Below are 15,452 nucleotides of genomic sequence, written 5' to 3'. Positions count from 1 at the left end.
GCAGCGTGTGTCGAACCTTTCAAACAATAATAATAATATATTCCTCCGGGGCCAACAGCCAACTCGACGATCGCTGACGGAAATCCAGCACGGCTACAGGCGGAAACGTCAATGCGACGTACTGCTGGGCGTGGCCTTGAGATACTATCGGTATGATTAGACGCCGGAGAAGGACGTTTGTAATGCGGCTTTTGATTGGTCAGACCCCGGGTCGGTTCCCACACTTATCAAGCAGTCGCCTCACGACGAGCGGACTAGTTTACGGTGAGTGATCCACAAAAACAGCCGTTAAGTCGAGCAGACGACGTTTGGGAGGGAAAATCAATCGGGTCTGTGTCTTGATTTCTTCCGTCTGCCCAGCACGCGACAGGATATAGCGCTAAGAGGTAGGTTGTTCTCTCGTTGTCGTTTAGCGTATTTCAACTGTTTTGACAGACGGGGTTCTTTTTGGGGTCGTGAGGCTATATCGCCCTGGCAACGCCCGTAAATTCAGTTTGAGGGGTGCTGCAAGACACATATTAATATTATATGGAAGAGCGTGATTTGTCTCACCTGGGTTTTCAAAAAACGAACGTCTATCAGTGAAACATTCATAGAATAATTATAAGATGTTTTTTTCGTGTCTTTTTTTTTTATGTGTGGTGGTGTGGGTTTTTTTTTTTTTTTTTTGTTGTTGGTTGTTGATTGGTTGTTTTTTGTTGTGTTTTTAATAGAAGTAAACTGAGATTGTTTCCGTTTGTTAAAAAGTAGGCCGATATATATCTGTATGTCGAGTCTGTTGTATGTCTTCATGTATGTGTATGTGTATATATATATATATATATATATATATATATATATATATATATATATATATATATATGTATGTATGTATGTCTGCATGTATTACTATTGATATATGAATATAAATATATTGACTGTATGTATCTGTGCGTGTGCATGTATACGTATATATGTGTGCGTGTGTACATGCTTATGTTTATTTTGTGTTGGTAAACGAATTTGCCAAATGAACGGCGATAACATAAACTTGAGAGACGGATGCGGATAGCAGGGAATGGTGTGAAAATCGTGCACTCGTTGACCTCCGGTTCTACTTGCTCAGAACGTTGGCAAGTTGTAGGACGTATTTGTGTAGTACCGGCGATAACTAGTGTTCGTTATCCGTGGTATGTGCTGTCCTGCATGTAGGAAAATTAACTTCGAAAGATCAAGAGTTGTAAACTAAATGTCCCTTTCCGAGGCATGTTGCATTCTTAGTTGATTTAACTCTAAGTCTAAACCAGATAGGCGTGAGGTGAAGTACTAGTATTTAGGAATCTGATGATCGTTAAATGGTATGGATTTTGTGGACTTCATTAATTTTATGATGATCTTGAGGATACAAATTGGGGGAAATGGCGAATTGCAAAAGTTAATAATGAATAGATTCGATCATTGAGAGAGAGAGAGAGAGTGAGAGAAAGAGAGAGAGAGAGAGAGTGTGAGAGAGAGAGAGAGAGAGAGAGAGAGAGAGAGGGGGGGGGGGGGTCATTTCCGACAGCATACTTTATGTATAGGTGCATGTACTATATTTGTCAATGTTGAGAGAATCAGATGACGGTCACTTCAGAACATTGGAATTTTTATATTGATGTTGATCATCAATCCATTCATAGTTTTACCATTGTTTGACACCCAATGGGTAATGTAATTTTGTTTGTCGTTAAACATTCATTCATTCATCCAGTCACAGTCAGTCACTCGAGTACATGTTGTTCTAACTGTAAATTGAAGCCAATAGTGGTTTTTGGACACGATTTTCACATCGGAAGGTCATTGAAACGCTATTACGGGCACTGTTAAACTATTTTTTCATAAAGATGCGGTTTTACAATGCGATTTGTTGGCACAATTCGGATTTTGAAGTTTGCAACCGTTTGTCAAATTAGTTTTGTCGTGTTATCGATCCCCATGGTGGACTCATTTAGTTTCACGAGTTATATATCAAATGTTGGAGTATGTGCTGTCCTGAGTATGCGAAAGTGTACACAAAAGATTCCGAAGGAACAGTTTGTGGTGTCAGCGGGTTTCTCGCTCTCTTACTAACTAGACGGAAAGAAAGAAGGGATGTTTTATTTAACGACGCACTTACGATTATATTGCATTGGAAATATGGTTAAGGATTACACAGATAATGAAGAGAGGAAACCCGCTGCCGCAACGCAATGGGCTACTCTTTCCGATTAGCAGAAAGGGCTCATTTATATGCAGCATCCCACAGACAGGATATTATATACCACGTCCTTTTACACCATTTGTAAATCCTTGGCTGGAACGAACGAACGCCTAATAGACGCACCAACGGGGATCGATCCTAGACCGGCCGTTTATCAGGCGAGCGCTTTACGACTGGGCTACTAACTAGACCAAATGTCTCAATAACCTAATGCTAGACATCAAATTGTCTTATGATGATGTGCGGTTGAACTTTTATTTACCTTTCCAATCACATTACGTGGTTACTACAAACCGTTTTTGTTTAATGATACCACTGGAACACATTGAGTTATTAATCATCGGTTATTGTATGTCAAACATTTGGTAATTCTGACATTTGGAGAGGAAACCCGCAAAATATTTTTCAGGCATGATAGCACATACCACAGCCTTTGATATATCAGTCGTAGTGCACTGAATAGAACGAGAAATAGCCCAATGGGCCTTTCGACAGTGGTTACTACAATTCACACTGTTGTAACGCACCTTGAAATACAATGCGTTGATTCGTCTTTAAGGTCACGGTGTGACTCATCACAATATTATTATTTGTATTGATTGTAAGTATATACTGCATTTTATCCTATTGTACTGTCTGAGGTGAGACTTTAATAAACTATCTCTGTGTATCTGTCATTTTAAATTTGTAATTTAAAAAAATCAAGCATATCTGTTGGCGTCGTACAGACACGTCTGGGTTTTTTTTTTTTTTTTTTTTTTTTTTTTTGAGCTTGTCTGCATAATATTATTATGTACGTTTAATTTGTATCGAACCACACAGTGCCTTTTATTTACAAATACCTCTTTTGCGACGCAGGTGTTATCTGATTCTATTAACTGTAAATAATATGAAACTGTATATACACAACAGCGCAGTCAATAATCGCCGAATGTATGTGACAGGTAAAAATCTACACATGCGCCAAACACATGGAAGGGGGTCAATATACGTTAGCTACTAGATGTGTGTCACAGAGAGTGTGGTGCTCAAGTAACCTAGTAAACACTAACATATGTACGTGCATTTCCGATTCTGGGCTGTTCAGTGTTTACGACGAGTACAGGCGGACCGACACATCAGACAGCAGTATTGACATTTCGCTGGCATTATGTTGCAATGGCTGCTCTTAGACAATAACAGATTAATTGTCACTAGTGACGGACAGGTTGTAGCTCTGTGGTAGGGCGCTCGCTTGAAGTGCGGCGGGTTGTAGCTTTTGGGTAGAGCACTCGCCTGAAGTGTGGCGGGGTGTAGCTCTGGTAGTGTGGTTGCCTGAAGTGTGGCGGGGTGTAGCTCTGTGATAGAGTGGTCGCCTAAAGTGTGGCGGGGTGTAGCTCTGTGATAGAGTGGTCGCCTGAAGTGTGGCGGGGTGTAGCTCTGGTAGAGTGGTCACCTGAAGTGTGGCGGGGTGTAGCTCTGGTAGTGTGGTCGCCTAAAGTGTGGCGGGGTGTAGCTCTGTGGTAGAGTGGTCGCCTGAAGTGTGGCGGGGTGTAGCTCTGGTAGTTTGGTCGCCTGAAGTGTGGCGGGGTGTAGCTCTGTGATAGAGTGGTCGCCTAAAATGCGGCGGGGTGTAGCTCTGGTAGAGTGGTCACCTGAAGTGTGGCGGGGTGTAGCTCTGGTAGAGTGGTTGCCTGAAGTGTGGCGGGGTGTAGCTCTGGTAGAGTGGTTGCCTGAAGTGTGGCGGGGTGTAGCTCTGGTAGAGTGGTCACCTGAAGTGTGGCGGGGTGTAGCTCTGTGATAGAGTGGTCGCCTGAAGTGTGGCGGGGTGTAGCTCTGGTAGAGTGGTCACCTGAAGTGTGGCGGGGTGTAGCTCTGTGGTAGAGTGGTCGCCTGAAGTGTGGCGGGGTGTAGCTCTGGTAGTTTGGTCGCCTGAAGTGTGGCGGGGTGTAGCTCTGTGATAGAGTGGTCGCCTAAAATGCGGCGGGGTGTAGCTCTGGTAGAGTGGTCACCTGAAGTGTGGCGGGGTGTAGCTCTGGTAGAGTGGTTGCCTGAAGTGTGGCGGGGTGTAGCTCTGGTAGAGTGGTTGCCTGAAGTGTGGCGGGGTGTAGCTCTGGTAGAGTGGTCACCTGAAGTGTGGCGGGGTGTAGCTCTGTGATAGAGTGGTCGCCTGAAGTGTGGCGGGGTGTAGCTCTGGTAGAGTGGTCACCTGAAGTGTGGCGGGGTGTAGCTCTGGTAGTGTGGTTGCCTGAAGTGTGGTGGGGTGTAGCTCTGGTAGAGTGGTCACCTGAAGTGTGGCGGGGTGTAGCTCTGTGATGGAGTGGTCGCCTGAAGTGTGGCGGGGTGTAGCTCTGGTAGTGTGGTCGCCTAAAGTGTGGCGGGGTGTAGCTCTGTGATAGAGTGGTCGCCTGAAGTGTGGCGGGGTGTAGCTCTGGTAGTGTGGTCGCCTAAAGTGTGGCGGAGTGTAGCTCTGTGATAGAGTGGTCGCCTAAAATGCGGCGGGGTGTAGCTCTGTGGTAGTTTGGTCGCCTGAAGTGCGGCTGGGTGTAGCTCTGTGATAGAGTGGTCGCCTAAAATGCGGCGGGGTGTAGCTCTGGTAGTGTGGTTGCCTGAAGTGCGGCTGGGTGTAGCTCTGGTAGTGTGGTTGCCTGAAGTGTGGCGGGGTGTAGCTCTGGTAGAGTGGTTGCCTGAAGTGTGGCGGGGTGTAGCTCTGGTAGAGTGGTCACCTGAAGTGTGGCGGGGTGTAGCTCTGTGATAGTGGTCGCCTGAAGTGTGGCGGGGTGTAGCTCTGGTAGAGTGGTCACCTGAAGTGTGGCGGGGTGTAGCTCTGGTAGTGTGGTTGCCTGAAGTGTGGTGGGGTGTAGCTCTGGTAGAGTGGTCACCTGAAGTGTGGCGGGGTGTAGCTCTGTGATAGAGTGGTCGCCTGAAGTGTGGCGGGGTGTAGCTCTGGTAGAGTGGTCACCTGAAGTGTGGCGGGGTGTAGCTCTGGTAGTGTGGTCGCCTAAAGTGTGGCGGGGTGTAGCTCTGTGATAGAGTGGTCGCCTGAAGTGTGGCGGGGTGTAGCTCTGGTAGTGTGGTCGCCTAAAGTGTGGCGGGGTGTAGCTCTGTGATAGAGTGGTCGCCTAAAATGCGGCGGGGTGTAGCTCTGTGGTAGTTTGGTCGCCTGAAGTGCGGCTGGGTGTAGCTCTGTGATAGAGTGGTCGCCTAAAATGCGGCGGGGTGTAGCTCTGGTAGTGTGGTTGCCTGAAGTGCGGCTGGGTGTAGCTCTGGTAGTGTGGTTGCCTGAAGTGTGGCGGGGTGTAGCTCTGGTAGAGTGGTTGCCTGAAGTGTGGCGGGGTGTAGCTCTGGTAGAGTGGTCACCTGAAGTGTGGCGGGGTGTAGCTCTGTGATAGAGTGGTCGCCTGAAGTGTGGCGGGGTGTAGCTCTGGTAGAGTGGTCACCTGAAGTGTGGCGGGGTGTAGCTCTGGTAGTGTGGTTGCCTGAAGTGCGGCTGGGTGTAGCTCTGGTAGAGTGGTTGCCTGAAGTGTGGCGGGGTGTAGCTCTGGTAGAGTGGTCACCTGAAGTGTGGCGGGGTGTAGCTCTGTGATAGAGTGGTCGCCTGAAGTGTGGCGGGGTGTAGCTCTGGTAGTGTGGTCGCCTAAAGTGTGGCGGGGTGTAGCTCTGTGATAGAGTGGTCGCCTAAAATGCGGCGGGGTGTAGCTCTGTGGTAGTTTGGTCGCCTGAAGTGCGGCTGGGTGTAGCTCTGTGATAGAGTGGTCGCCTAAAATGCGGCGGGGTGTAGCTCTGTGGTAGTGTGGTTGCCTGAAGTGTGGCGGGGTGTAGCTCTGGTAGAGTGGTTGCCTGAAGTGTGGCGGGGTGTAGCTCTGGTAGAGTGGTCACCTGAAGTGTGGCGGGGTGTAGCTCTGTGATAGTGGTCGCCTGAAGTGTGGCGGGGTGTAGCTCTGGTAGAGTGGTCACCTGAAGTGTGGCGGGGTGTAGCTCTGGTAGTGTGGTTGCCTGAAGTGTGGTGGGGTGTAGCTCTGGTAGAGTGGTCACCTGAAGTGTGGCGGGGTGTAGCTCTGTGATAGAGTGGTCGCCTGAAGTGTGGCGGGGTGTAGCTCTGGTAGAGTGGTCACCTGAAGTGTGGCGGGGTGTAGCTCTGGTAGTGTGGTCGCCTAAAGTGTGGCGGGGTGTAGCTCTGTGATAGAGTGGTCGCCTGAAGTGTGGCGGGGTGTAGCTCTGGTAGTGTGGTCGCCTAAAGTGTGGCAGGGTGTAGCTCTGTGATAGAGTGGTCGCCTAAAATGCGGCGGGGTGTAGCTCTGTGGTAGTTTGGTCGCCTGAAGTGCGGCTGGGTGTAGCTCTGTGATAGAGTGGTCGCCTAAAATGCGGCGGGGTGTAGCTCTGGTAGTGTGGTTGCCTGAAGTGCGGCTGGGTGTAGCTCTGGTAGTGTGGTTGCCTGAAGTGTGGCGGGGTGTAGCTCTGGTAGAGTGGTTGCCTGAAGTGTGGCGGGGTGTAGCTCTGGTAGAGTGGTCACCTGAAGTGTGGCGGGGTGTAGCTCTGTGATAGAGTGGTCGCCTGAAGTGTGGCGGGGTGTAGCTCTGGTAGAGTGGTCACCTGAAGTGTGGCGGGGTGTAGCTCTGGTATTGTGGTTGCCTGAAGTGTGGTGGGGTGTAGCTCTGGTAGAGTGGTCACCTGAAGTGTGGCGGGGTGTAGCTCTGTGATGGAGTGGTCGCCTGAAGTGTGGCGGGGTGTAGCTCTGGTAGAGTGGTCACCTGAAGTGTGGCGGGGTGTAGCTCTGGTAGTGTGGTCGCCTAAAGTGTGGCGGGGTGTAGCTCTGTGATAGAGTGGTCGCCTGAAGTGTGGCGGGGTGTAGCTCTGGTAGTGTGGTCGCCTAAAGTGTGGCGGGGTGTAGCTCTGTGATAGAGTGGTCGCCTAAAATGCGGCGGGGTGTAGCTCTGTGGTAGTTTGGTCGCCTGAAGTGCGGCTGGGTGTAGCTCTGTGATAGAGTGGTCGCCTAAAATGCGGCGGGGTGTAGCTCTGGTAGTGTGGTTGCCTGAAGTGCGGCTGGGTGTAGCTCTGGTAGAGTGGTTGCCTGAAGTGTGGCGGGGTGTAGCTCTGGTAGAGTGGTCACCTGAAGTGTGGCGGGGTGTAGCTCTGTGATAGAGTGGTCGCCTGAAGTGTGGCGGGGTGTAGCTCTGGTAGAGTGGTCACCTGAAGTGTGGCGGGGTGTAGCTCTGGTAGTGTGGTTGCCTGAAGTGTGGTGGGGTGTAGCTCTGGTAGAGTGGTCACCTGAAGTGTGGCGGGGTGTAGCTCTGTGATAGAGTGGTCGCCTGAAGTGTGGCGGGGTGTAGCTCTGGTAGTGTGGTCGCCTAAAGTGTGGCGGGGTGTAGCTCTGTGATAGAGTGGTCGCCTAAAATGCGGCGGGGTGTAGCTCTGTGGTAGTTTGGTCGCCTGAAGTGCGGCTGGGTGTAGCTCTGTGATAGAGTGGTCGCCTAAAATGCGGCGGGGTGTAGCTCTGTGGTAGTGTGGTCGCCTGAAGTGCGGCTGGGTGTAGCTCTGTGATAGAGTGGTCGCCTGAAGTGCGGCGGGGTGTAGCTCTGTGGTAGAGTTGTCGTCTAAAATGCGGCGAGGTGTAGCTGGTTGTCTAAAGCGCGGTGTGGTGTAACCTTGTGGTAGAGTGGTCGCCTGAAGTGTGGCCGGGTGTAGCTCTGTGGTAGAGCGGTCGCCTGAAGTGTGGCAAGTGGTAGTCCTGTGGTAGAGCGCTGGGCTGGAGTCTGAGTGTGCTGGATTGATGGACTTGTCGACGTTGGTAGATTTGTTGGGCGTTTCCCTTTCCCAACCTGTGCTCCGTACATTGATACAGTACAAATTGCATTTAGTTGTCAGAATCCAGCACCTGCTGACTTAATGGCAATATATAAGTATAGTGATTTATTTTGTAAAGATAACCGTATTTGCACTAACAACCGCTGTCACATGTGTACCAATCGGGGCTGGCGTTGCTGTTACTTCTCATACATAATACGCACATTATGTTGACGTCGGTGCTTATTGATTAAACCATTATTTGTGAGAAAACATACACGACTGTGTTTGTTGCCCTCGTTTCGTATCGCCGAGTAAAGCAGATTGCATTCGAATAATTACATTTGAACACGCTTGCTAAGGGTATTAACTGCACTTGATGCGATACATACAATGTAAGGTGTCTAAAAGGTTGTTTTGTTTCACGACACCGTTAGAGCACATTGATTAATTAATCATCGGCTATTGGATGCCAAACACACATACCACGGCTTTTGACCACTTGTGGTGCACTGGTTGGAAAGAGAAAAAGCCCGATCAGTTGAATGGACACCCCCCCCACCCCCCCCCCCCCCCCCCCACCCCAAAGTGGTTCGATCCTGCGACGCAAACATCTCAAGTGAACACTCAGCTGACTGAGCTAAACCCCGCCCTTTCAGGTGTCAAAAGTAGAACGACCCAATATTTTAGCGGTTAAAATAAAACCAGTACAAATGAATACTTGCTTAACAACACCCGGCACATTGTTTTGTAAGCGGCTTTAAACTGTATAGCGTATGCGTACAACTGTGGGTGAATACTTTGTCATTCATTCATTGATGTTCATGCTTATATCCAATTAAGGTTCAAGCCCTCTGTCCTGGGATGCACCTCAGTTATCTTCGCTGTCTGCCCAGGACAATTGATTAATTGTTAGTAAGAGAGAAGAGGGTGTAGTGGCAAAAGAGTCTTTAAACTCGCTCGAGGTGGGAGCTGGTACCAGGATGCAAACCTAGTACCTATCAACCTCAAGTCCCATATCATAACCTCTACACCACCGATGCAACATGGTGCTTAAATGCTCATCTGCAGACATGAGTGAAAAACCATTCCCTCTAGATTGAAACTGAAGAGTGGTAGGGTGTGATTCTCAATTGCGAATATTGATATATGTGGTGTCATTTTCTAAGTTTGTCGTTTCCTAGGGAAGCGCTTTACAGTAGAATTGGATCATCTTTATGAAATTGCATTCAATATCTACCTCTTTCCCATGATAGAAGCTAGTTTTGTTACGCCAGTTTCATTAGGTTTGGATAATTCATCAACATACAGATTTAAATTATTTGCAACTATTTTGTTTGTTTGCTCTTGTTTTGTGTGGCTTGTTATTGTCGAAACCCCTCCATGCTCAAGCAATTAAAAACAAAATCAATATATATATTGTTTTCTGGGTAGCATGACACAACCCCCTACAAACTTCGCTCGACAGTCTAGACCACTTCCCCTTGGTAAAATTATTGCACACGCGCCTGTTTTAATATTTTCGAAACAATATTGTCCCAAACTATGTATTTGGTTTGTAGTACTACAGTAGTACTGTAAAACCAGCTGTGCTGTTGTATTGACACCAGTGACTATGGTAATATTTTGGTTTGATTAATCACATATGGTACAACATATGTCAGCCTTGCTTCTGATGTTACGTTAATCGATATGATATATTATTTCTATCTAGGTTGTTGGCCCACAATGAAGCGACATTACGAAGACGCCTCAGATGATGTCACTCAGGGGCGATTACTCCAGGCGGCACAACAAGTGATGAAGACCAAGGAGATCACTCCTCTGTTGAAGGAAGAGCTCCGACTGTCCATTCTCATCAGACGACACGCCCAGGGAGAGGAGCAGATCAAGGCGGAATTCAAGGACCCAGAATATCACGAGGTATTGACGCTCACCTGATGCGCGGTCGCTCTGGGGTCGATCCATGACGGTGGCCCATTGAGCTATTTTTCGTTCCAGCCAGTGCACCACGACTGGTATATCAAATGTCGTGGTATGTGCTATGGAGTCTGAGGGATGGTGCATATAAATGATACCTTGCTACTAATGGGGAAATATAGCGGGTTTCCTGCCTAAGACTATATGTCAGTATTGCCAACTGACATCATTGCCGATGATTAGTAAATCACTGTCCTCTAGTGGTGCCGTTAAACAAAACAAACTTATAACCTTTCTTACAAAAAGGATGAATTTTGAAGTGGGGTGATAAACAGTGACACCCAACCGTTGTAAGCTTATTACTACGGGTTGTAGAGCTATTCTCTAAATAAACCTTTCAACAGCCATACCAGACACGTGTACAGAGAATTGTGCATGGAATGGAGGTGGGGGTCCGAGACTGGCGAGTTAAGTTTTATTTAGTTTAGGTCAGGCTTCCCCGAAAATTGCATATATGTCGTTGTAGTGATATTACGGTGAAACCTCTCAAAACCGGACCTCTGTTAAAGGAGAACGCAAGTCGAATATGAGCCTTGTGTGTTGGAAAGATGAATACCCGGACCACCAACACGTACGCGTAATTTTAGAATTAATAACAAAACGTGATTATTCCTTCTAACTGGGGAAAGCCATTTTGTTTCGTTTTCGTCGCGTCCGGTACTCTAGATTAGGAGGACGTGACGTCAGCTCCTATCAATTCCTGTATGCGCAGTGTAAACAAACTTGTAAAAACAACATAAAATAATTCCTGTGTGCGTAGTGTAAACAGACTTGTAAAACAACATAAATTACTTGAGTATTTAACTAATTATGTTTCAATTTGCATTAACACAACGAAATGGGGTTATAGTATTTTTTTCTCTTAAAAAATGCATACTATTAGGCCTATTGGTAGGCGTCGTTGGAGCAAAAACAACCTCCCACGTCCTAATTTTCTTTTCTTTTAGGACTACGTAATTGGCCAGTTCTGTGATTTTAGATGGGAATGTCTACTTAATCAAGTTTTACAGAATTATTTACAGTAATAAAACATGATGGCTGATAATATCCATTACCATTTTAGGGGTGGCAGGTTATTTCACAATACCCTGTGATGTTTATAATACCGGTACATATTTTTGTGTCTAGACGGCATTAATTAATTGCCTTGTTTGGATTCATACCAAATATACACCTGCCAATAAGGAATCACAAGAGGAGGCAACTAAAAAGAATAGAACAGTTAACTAAGAAAATACTCCGTTTATCATTTCATGACGTAAGTTAATGCGTGGACAAAAATGATAGTTATTTTGATTTTGACAATGGTGGTTTATTTTGTATTGAAAAATAATACATCTTTATTGCTGGCTTACTGGGTTGGGTAATATTACAGAACATTGCGACGCATGCTTGTTTCATCATCCCGCAAAAATCAGGTACGTTTGTTTCTCCAGTTCTAAGAGTAATTCCTGACGTGATGTGTTAAGTATTACGTAACCGCCGGCTTGCTAGAGGGCGTAATCACTGGGATGGAACAAAATGGCTGTGACAGATATATAACAGCGTCACATTTAACCGTTTTATTAATTAAATATAGCAATATACTTGTTACTTAGTCCCTAGGATGTCCGGTTTAGAGGGGTTTCACTGTATGCCACTTTATCATCAGCATCTGTATATTGCTGTGCTCTAGCAGCGTCGTTAAACAAAATAAACCTTAACTGTATAATCTGTACAACTTCCAACAGTATTGATAATATGACCGAGTCGGTGTGACGGGTTTGACTCTATATTTGTAGCTGACGCCTGATGAAGAAGAGAAGAAAATGCGCAGACGAGAACAAAACCGCCGAGCCGCTCAGAGATGTCGCATGAAGAAGAAGAAGAAACACGACGGATGGATAGAGGTAGTGATTAATTGCTCCCCTAATGTAGCTTTTGGGGAGCCACTTGAGATATTACCATATTGATACCATATAAATTCAGAAGTTAATATTTTCTTCACAACATTATTCTGCTTTCTTTACAAAACACCTGTTCGTTTTTTCGAAATCGAGGCAGAATGTGGCTTGGTGTATACCAAGGAAAGAGTTCCGTATCCCTCCCCCCCCCCCCCCCCCCCCCCTATTTGGGTATTGAATTAGCCATATCAACTGGGTATTGCATTGAACACTGCAAACGACATAGTGCTAGGCCTGGATTAGAACTTCAGACCATTGGGACTGTAGTCGAGCACTCCAACCACTCGACCACATAGTGGATCAACAAGTGAGACTGCATTTTAATACGTATAAATCTCATAGGGTGTATTTTGACGGAATGAAGAAATACGGAATAAAACGAAGATGTAGTCCCATAATGCCTCATTCTATCTTCTATGTTATATTTCTTCCAAAAGCACTGTCATGGTACTTCCAACGCCGTTACCGGTAGTTGCTCCACCACTCAGTTCCCGGCAACAGAATCAGAAACCTGCAACGAGTGTACCAATATCTTTCCAAATATACCAACCTATACATATAGATCTCCCAGTATCGAGTAGTTTTCTCCCCGTGTGGTTGGCTCTAGGGTATTCAGGGAACAAGATCGTATATATATTTACTATTAACCAACGTTATATTCACTAGAAAGACAACACAAGTTTAGTTTTAAATATGTATTACAGAATACCAGGTAAGGTTACAGCACTTACATGGCCTGTTACAACCGGTGTCACCCCACCTTTAGGCTGAGCACCACACGTAAATTAATCACTTGGTAATTAGGGATATAGTTACCCCTCACAGTTAAAACTGTAACCAACCTTAATGATTATCCTCAGTCTTCCCTACATCCAATATTCAAAGGACCTACAATTTACCAGGTCAGGAGACTAGGATTACCAGTTATAGATATAACTATTCGTAACTTCTAGGTAAGAGACGCCTACAATTTACTTAGTCATTCTGACTTTAGATTACCAGCTGTCTTCTCCACACCTATTATATTCAAATAACCTGCAGTTTACAAAGTCATGGGATTACTAGTTATCGATATTATTAACCTCTATCTAGTTTTTGGGGTATACGATGCCTACAGTTTACTTTAGTCGGTCTGACTTAGATTACCAGCTGCCCTTCCCACACTAAGCATACCAAGAATACACATAATTATAATACTTGAATGCCACAACAAAACACCTTTCAGTTACCACAGAGCAGTAAAACATAGTTACCTATGTCAACTGGACTAATATAGTTCGCCAAGCTGACAGCGTTTCTACCTCCTCCCTGTACATGGCTGCCACCCATGTTCCTCTACAGAAAGAACTCCCAGCTTATATCCCCTCTTGGTTTTGCAGCTGGGTCCCTTATCTCTGGCAGTTCTGTCATTTATGATCGAGTGGCGAAATAATGGCCACACTAATTCTCTAAAACTACCAACAATACGGATACCACCTAATAGGGGGAATCTTCTTGGGTTAATTACTCCTTGCAGTGACTTACGATCATTAAAGTGCTACTCCAGTTGTTTACGACCCCGGTCAAAAGTTAATGTGCAGACGGCTGTCTCCGTCACAAGCACTCTTGTGGAGGATATTTTTCACAGAACAGTAAAAATGTCTTATTTTTCAAAGGCAAAACATAGCTGCAAAAAACAGTGATAGAAATATAAACATTATGTTGGGTTTTATAGAACAAATTGTTTTAAAAGGTATTTTATATAACTATCGCTAACCCTAACAAATATGTTTGTAAAATTGTTATGGGGGAAAACAAGGAACTTGCCTACAAATAACATTAACGTTGCTGCAAGCTTTGATTAAAGTAATATGTTTATATAAACATTAGATGATTCAGCAACGATTGGGATGTCTAGGACCTAATTATTGCTAATAGTGATATCTCTTATTCTTTTTTTTCCAGACTTTTTCCAAGATTTTAGAACAAAACCAGAAACTTGTTCAAGAAATCGAGACTCTTAGACAACAGAAGAAAGAACTGAATGAAATTTTGCAACAACACATGACTTCAGGGAAATGCTGGTACAGCCAGGAATGTCCTCACACACAAACACGAGATTCTGTCCACCAGTCAACCCAATCCTTCTGTGAGGCTATGCAGAGATCTGTTCCAGGGGCGTCCGAACTGTGGTCAGAGAATAGTCCAGCCTTCCCCTGCAGGACATCTACGAGCAGTGGCCTCAGCACAGACAGTGAAGATATACACAACATGCTGAATCTGTCGGACATGGACTTTCCATCCCACCCACAAATGGACGAGCTACTCTATCTGGACATCACTGCCGATACTCGCAGGCAAGGTCTGTCTACATCAAGCATGTCATCAGACGGTGAAGGACTAGCTGGGTATGGTGTAGTGGAGGCTGCTCTCTGTGATCCTCTGCAGGATGACGATGATGTATTTCAGACTGGTGGTGGTCCTCAGGTTCAGCTCGAAGATATTCAGCCAGACATGTTGTCTGTAGGACAGTATAATACAGAACTAACGCAGCATCAAAACACTGCTACGTGTGAGAAACTAATAAACGATGAAAAGTGCTTTTACTCAGAGCCATAGACCGCTCGGGACCTTTACCCAAAAGACAGAAACAGTACGGATCCCCTGGATAATAAGAGGAACGGGAGTCTTGGCACAGGATGGACGTGTTTGAACCTTTGATGGATATAGGAACGTAAATAAAGTTACCTGGACCTGATAACATACTGGTCCTCCAGGATAAACCAGTTTCCTTGAACATCTCATGATATTTGCCTAATGTCGATATGATCTTATCATAGACCACCTGAATCTAACAGATTCCTCATATCTGATTTAACTTCGAGACTACGATTATCACAACCTCCGCTTTATTCCCCGCCATCTCAATCGGCCCTAACCTCATGGAAATATATTTCTTTACACATATCAAAACTGTCATTCATTCTGTTTTTAGGTACTCTTTTTTTTTTTCATTTGTAAATATATTTGTTTACACATATCAAAACTATCATTCATTCTACTTTAAGGCACACCCTTTTTTTCACCTGTGGACAGTGTGTTCTTAATTGTAAAAATGTATATTTTTTTTTTACAATGGACATGAAATGAGACATTGCTACAACTATGATAGAGATGTTCATCATATTTCGTTAAAATGTGTTCTGTTATTGCCATCAATTTTCGTGGGGTTTTTTTATGTATTTAAAATTATTAACATACTGTACATTTCAAAAGTATGTTGTACATACTCAAATTGTATATATTGTATTATGGTTGTAAATAAATTCATCAAAATTTGATGTTTTGCTATAATTCCAAGACAGAACTAGATTTTGAAAGGGAGAGAATGTCCAAATGACATTGGGTGGTTATGAAATGAAAGAAACTCACTACCAAATAGCCATTCCATCTATCGAAAGCTGTAATATGTAAGCTTTAGTATTTTATACCACAAAAAAATGACAGATTATATTAATGCAGTAGCTTAATTTTTCGGGTTGGAACACATGACAACTCTGGTTTGGACG

The 15,452-nt window shown here is 45.1% G+C and overlaps 2 protein-coding genes across 2 annotated transcripts; one reads left to right on the top strand and one right to left on the bottom strand.

Moving 5' to 3' along the window:
* Positions 1 to 249: 249 nt before the first annotated feature.
* LOC121372421 (transcription factor kayak-like) lies at positions 250 to 15,222 on the top strand. Its single transcript, XM_041498727.1, has 4 exons — positions 250 to 386; positions 9,696 to 9,904; positions 11,743 to 11,850; positions 13,849 to 15,222. Exons 2-4 carry the CDS (start codon positions 9,710 to 9,712, stop codon positions 14,500 to 14,502), a joined length of 957 nt encoding a protein of 318 aa, XP_041354661.1. The 5' UTR covers positions 250 to 386; positions 9,696 to 9,709; the 3' UTR covers positions 14,503 to 15,222.
* On the bottom strand, positions 7,304 to 9,232 carry LOC121370118. The gene is made up of 2 exons (XM_041495222.1): positions 9,222 to 9,232; positions 7,304 to 8,072 (listed from the first exon to the last, which is right to left on the bottom strand). The coding sequence occupies exons 1-2, from the start codon at positions 9,230 to 9,232 to the stop codon at positions 7,304 to 7,306; spliced, it is 780 nt and encodes a 259-aa protein (XP_041351156.1).
* Positions 15,223 to 15,452: the final 230 nt, after the last annotated feature.

Source organism: Gigantopelta aegis, chromosome 4 (genome assembly GCF_016097555.1).
Source record: "Gigantopelta aegis isolate Gae_Host chromosome 4, Gae_host_genome, whole genome shotgun sequence".
NCBI classification, from domain to species: domain Eukaryota; kingdom Metazoa; phylum Mollusca; class Gastropoda; order Neomphalida; family Peltospiridae; genus Gigantopelta; species Gigantopelta aegis.
Note: the sequence above shows the minus strand (reverse complement) of the source record. Positions and strands in the feature narration are given on the sequence as shown.

Bases quoted from the DNA above. Each gene is read 5' to 3' on its own strand.
- LOC121372421 (XM_041498727.1), top strand. From the start codon at position 9,710: ATGAAGCGACATTACGAAGACGCCTCAGATGATGTCACTCAGGGGCGA. The intron at 9,905-11,742 runs GTATTGACGCTC...CTATATTTGTAG, and splicing joins AGGACCCAGAATATCACGAG to CTGACGCCTGATGAAGAAGA. The intron at 11,851-13,848 runs GTAGTGATTAAT...TTTTTTTTCCAG, and splicing joins AACACGACGGATGGATAGAG to ACTTTTTCCAAGATTTTAGA.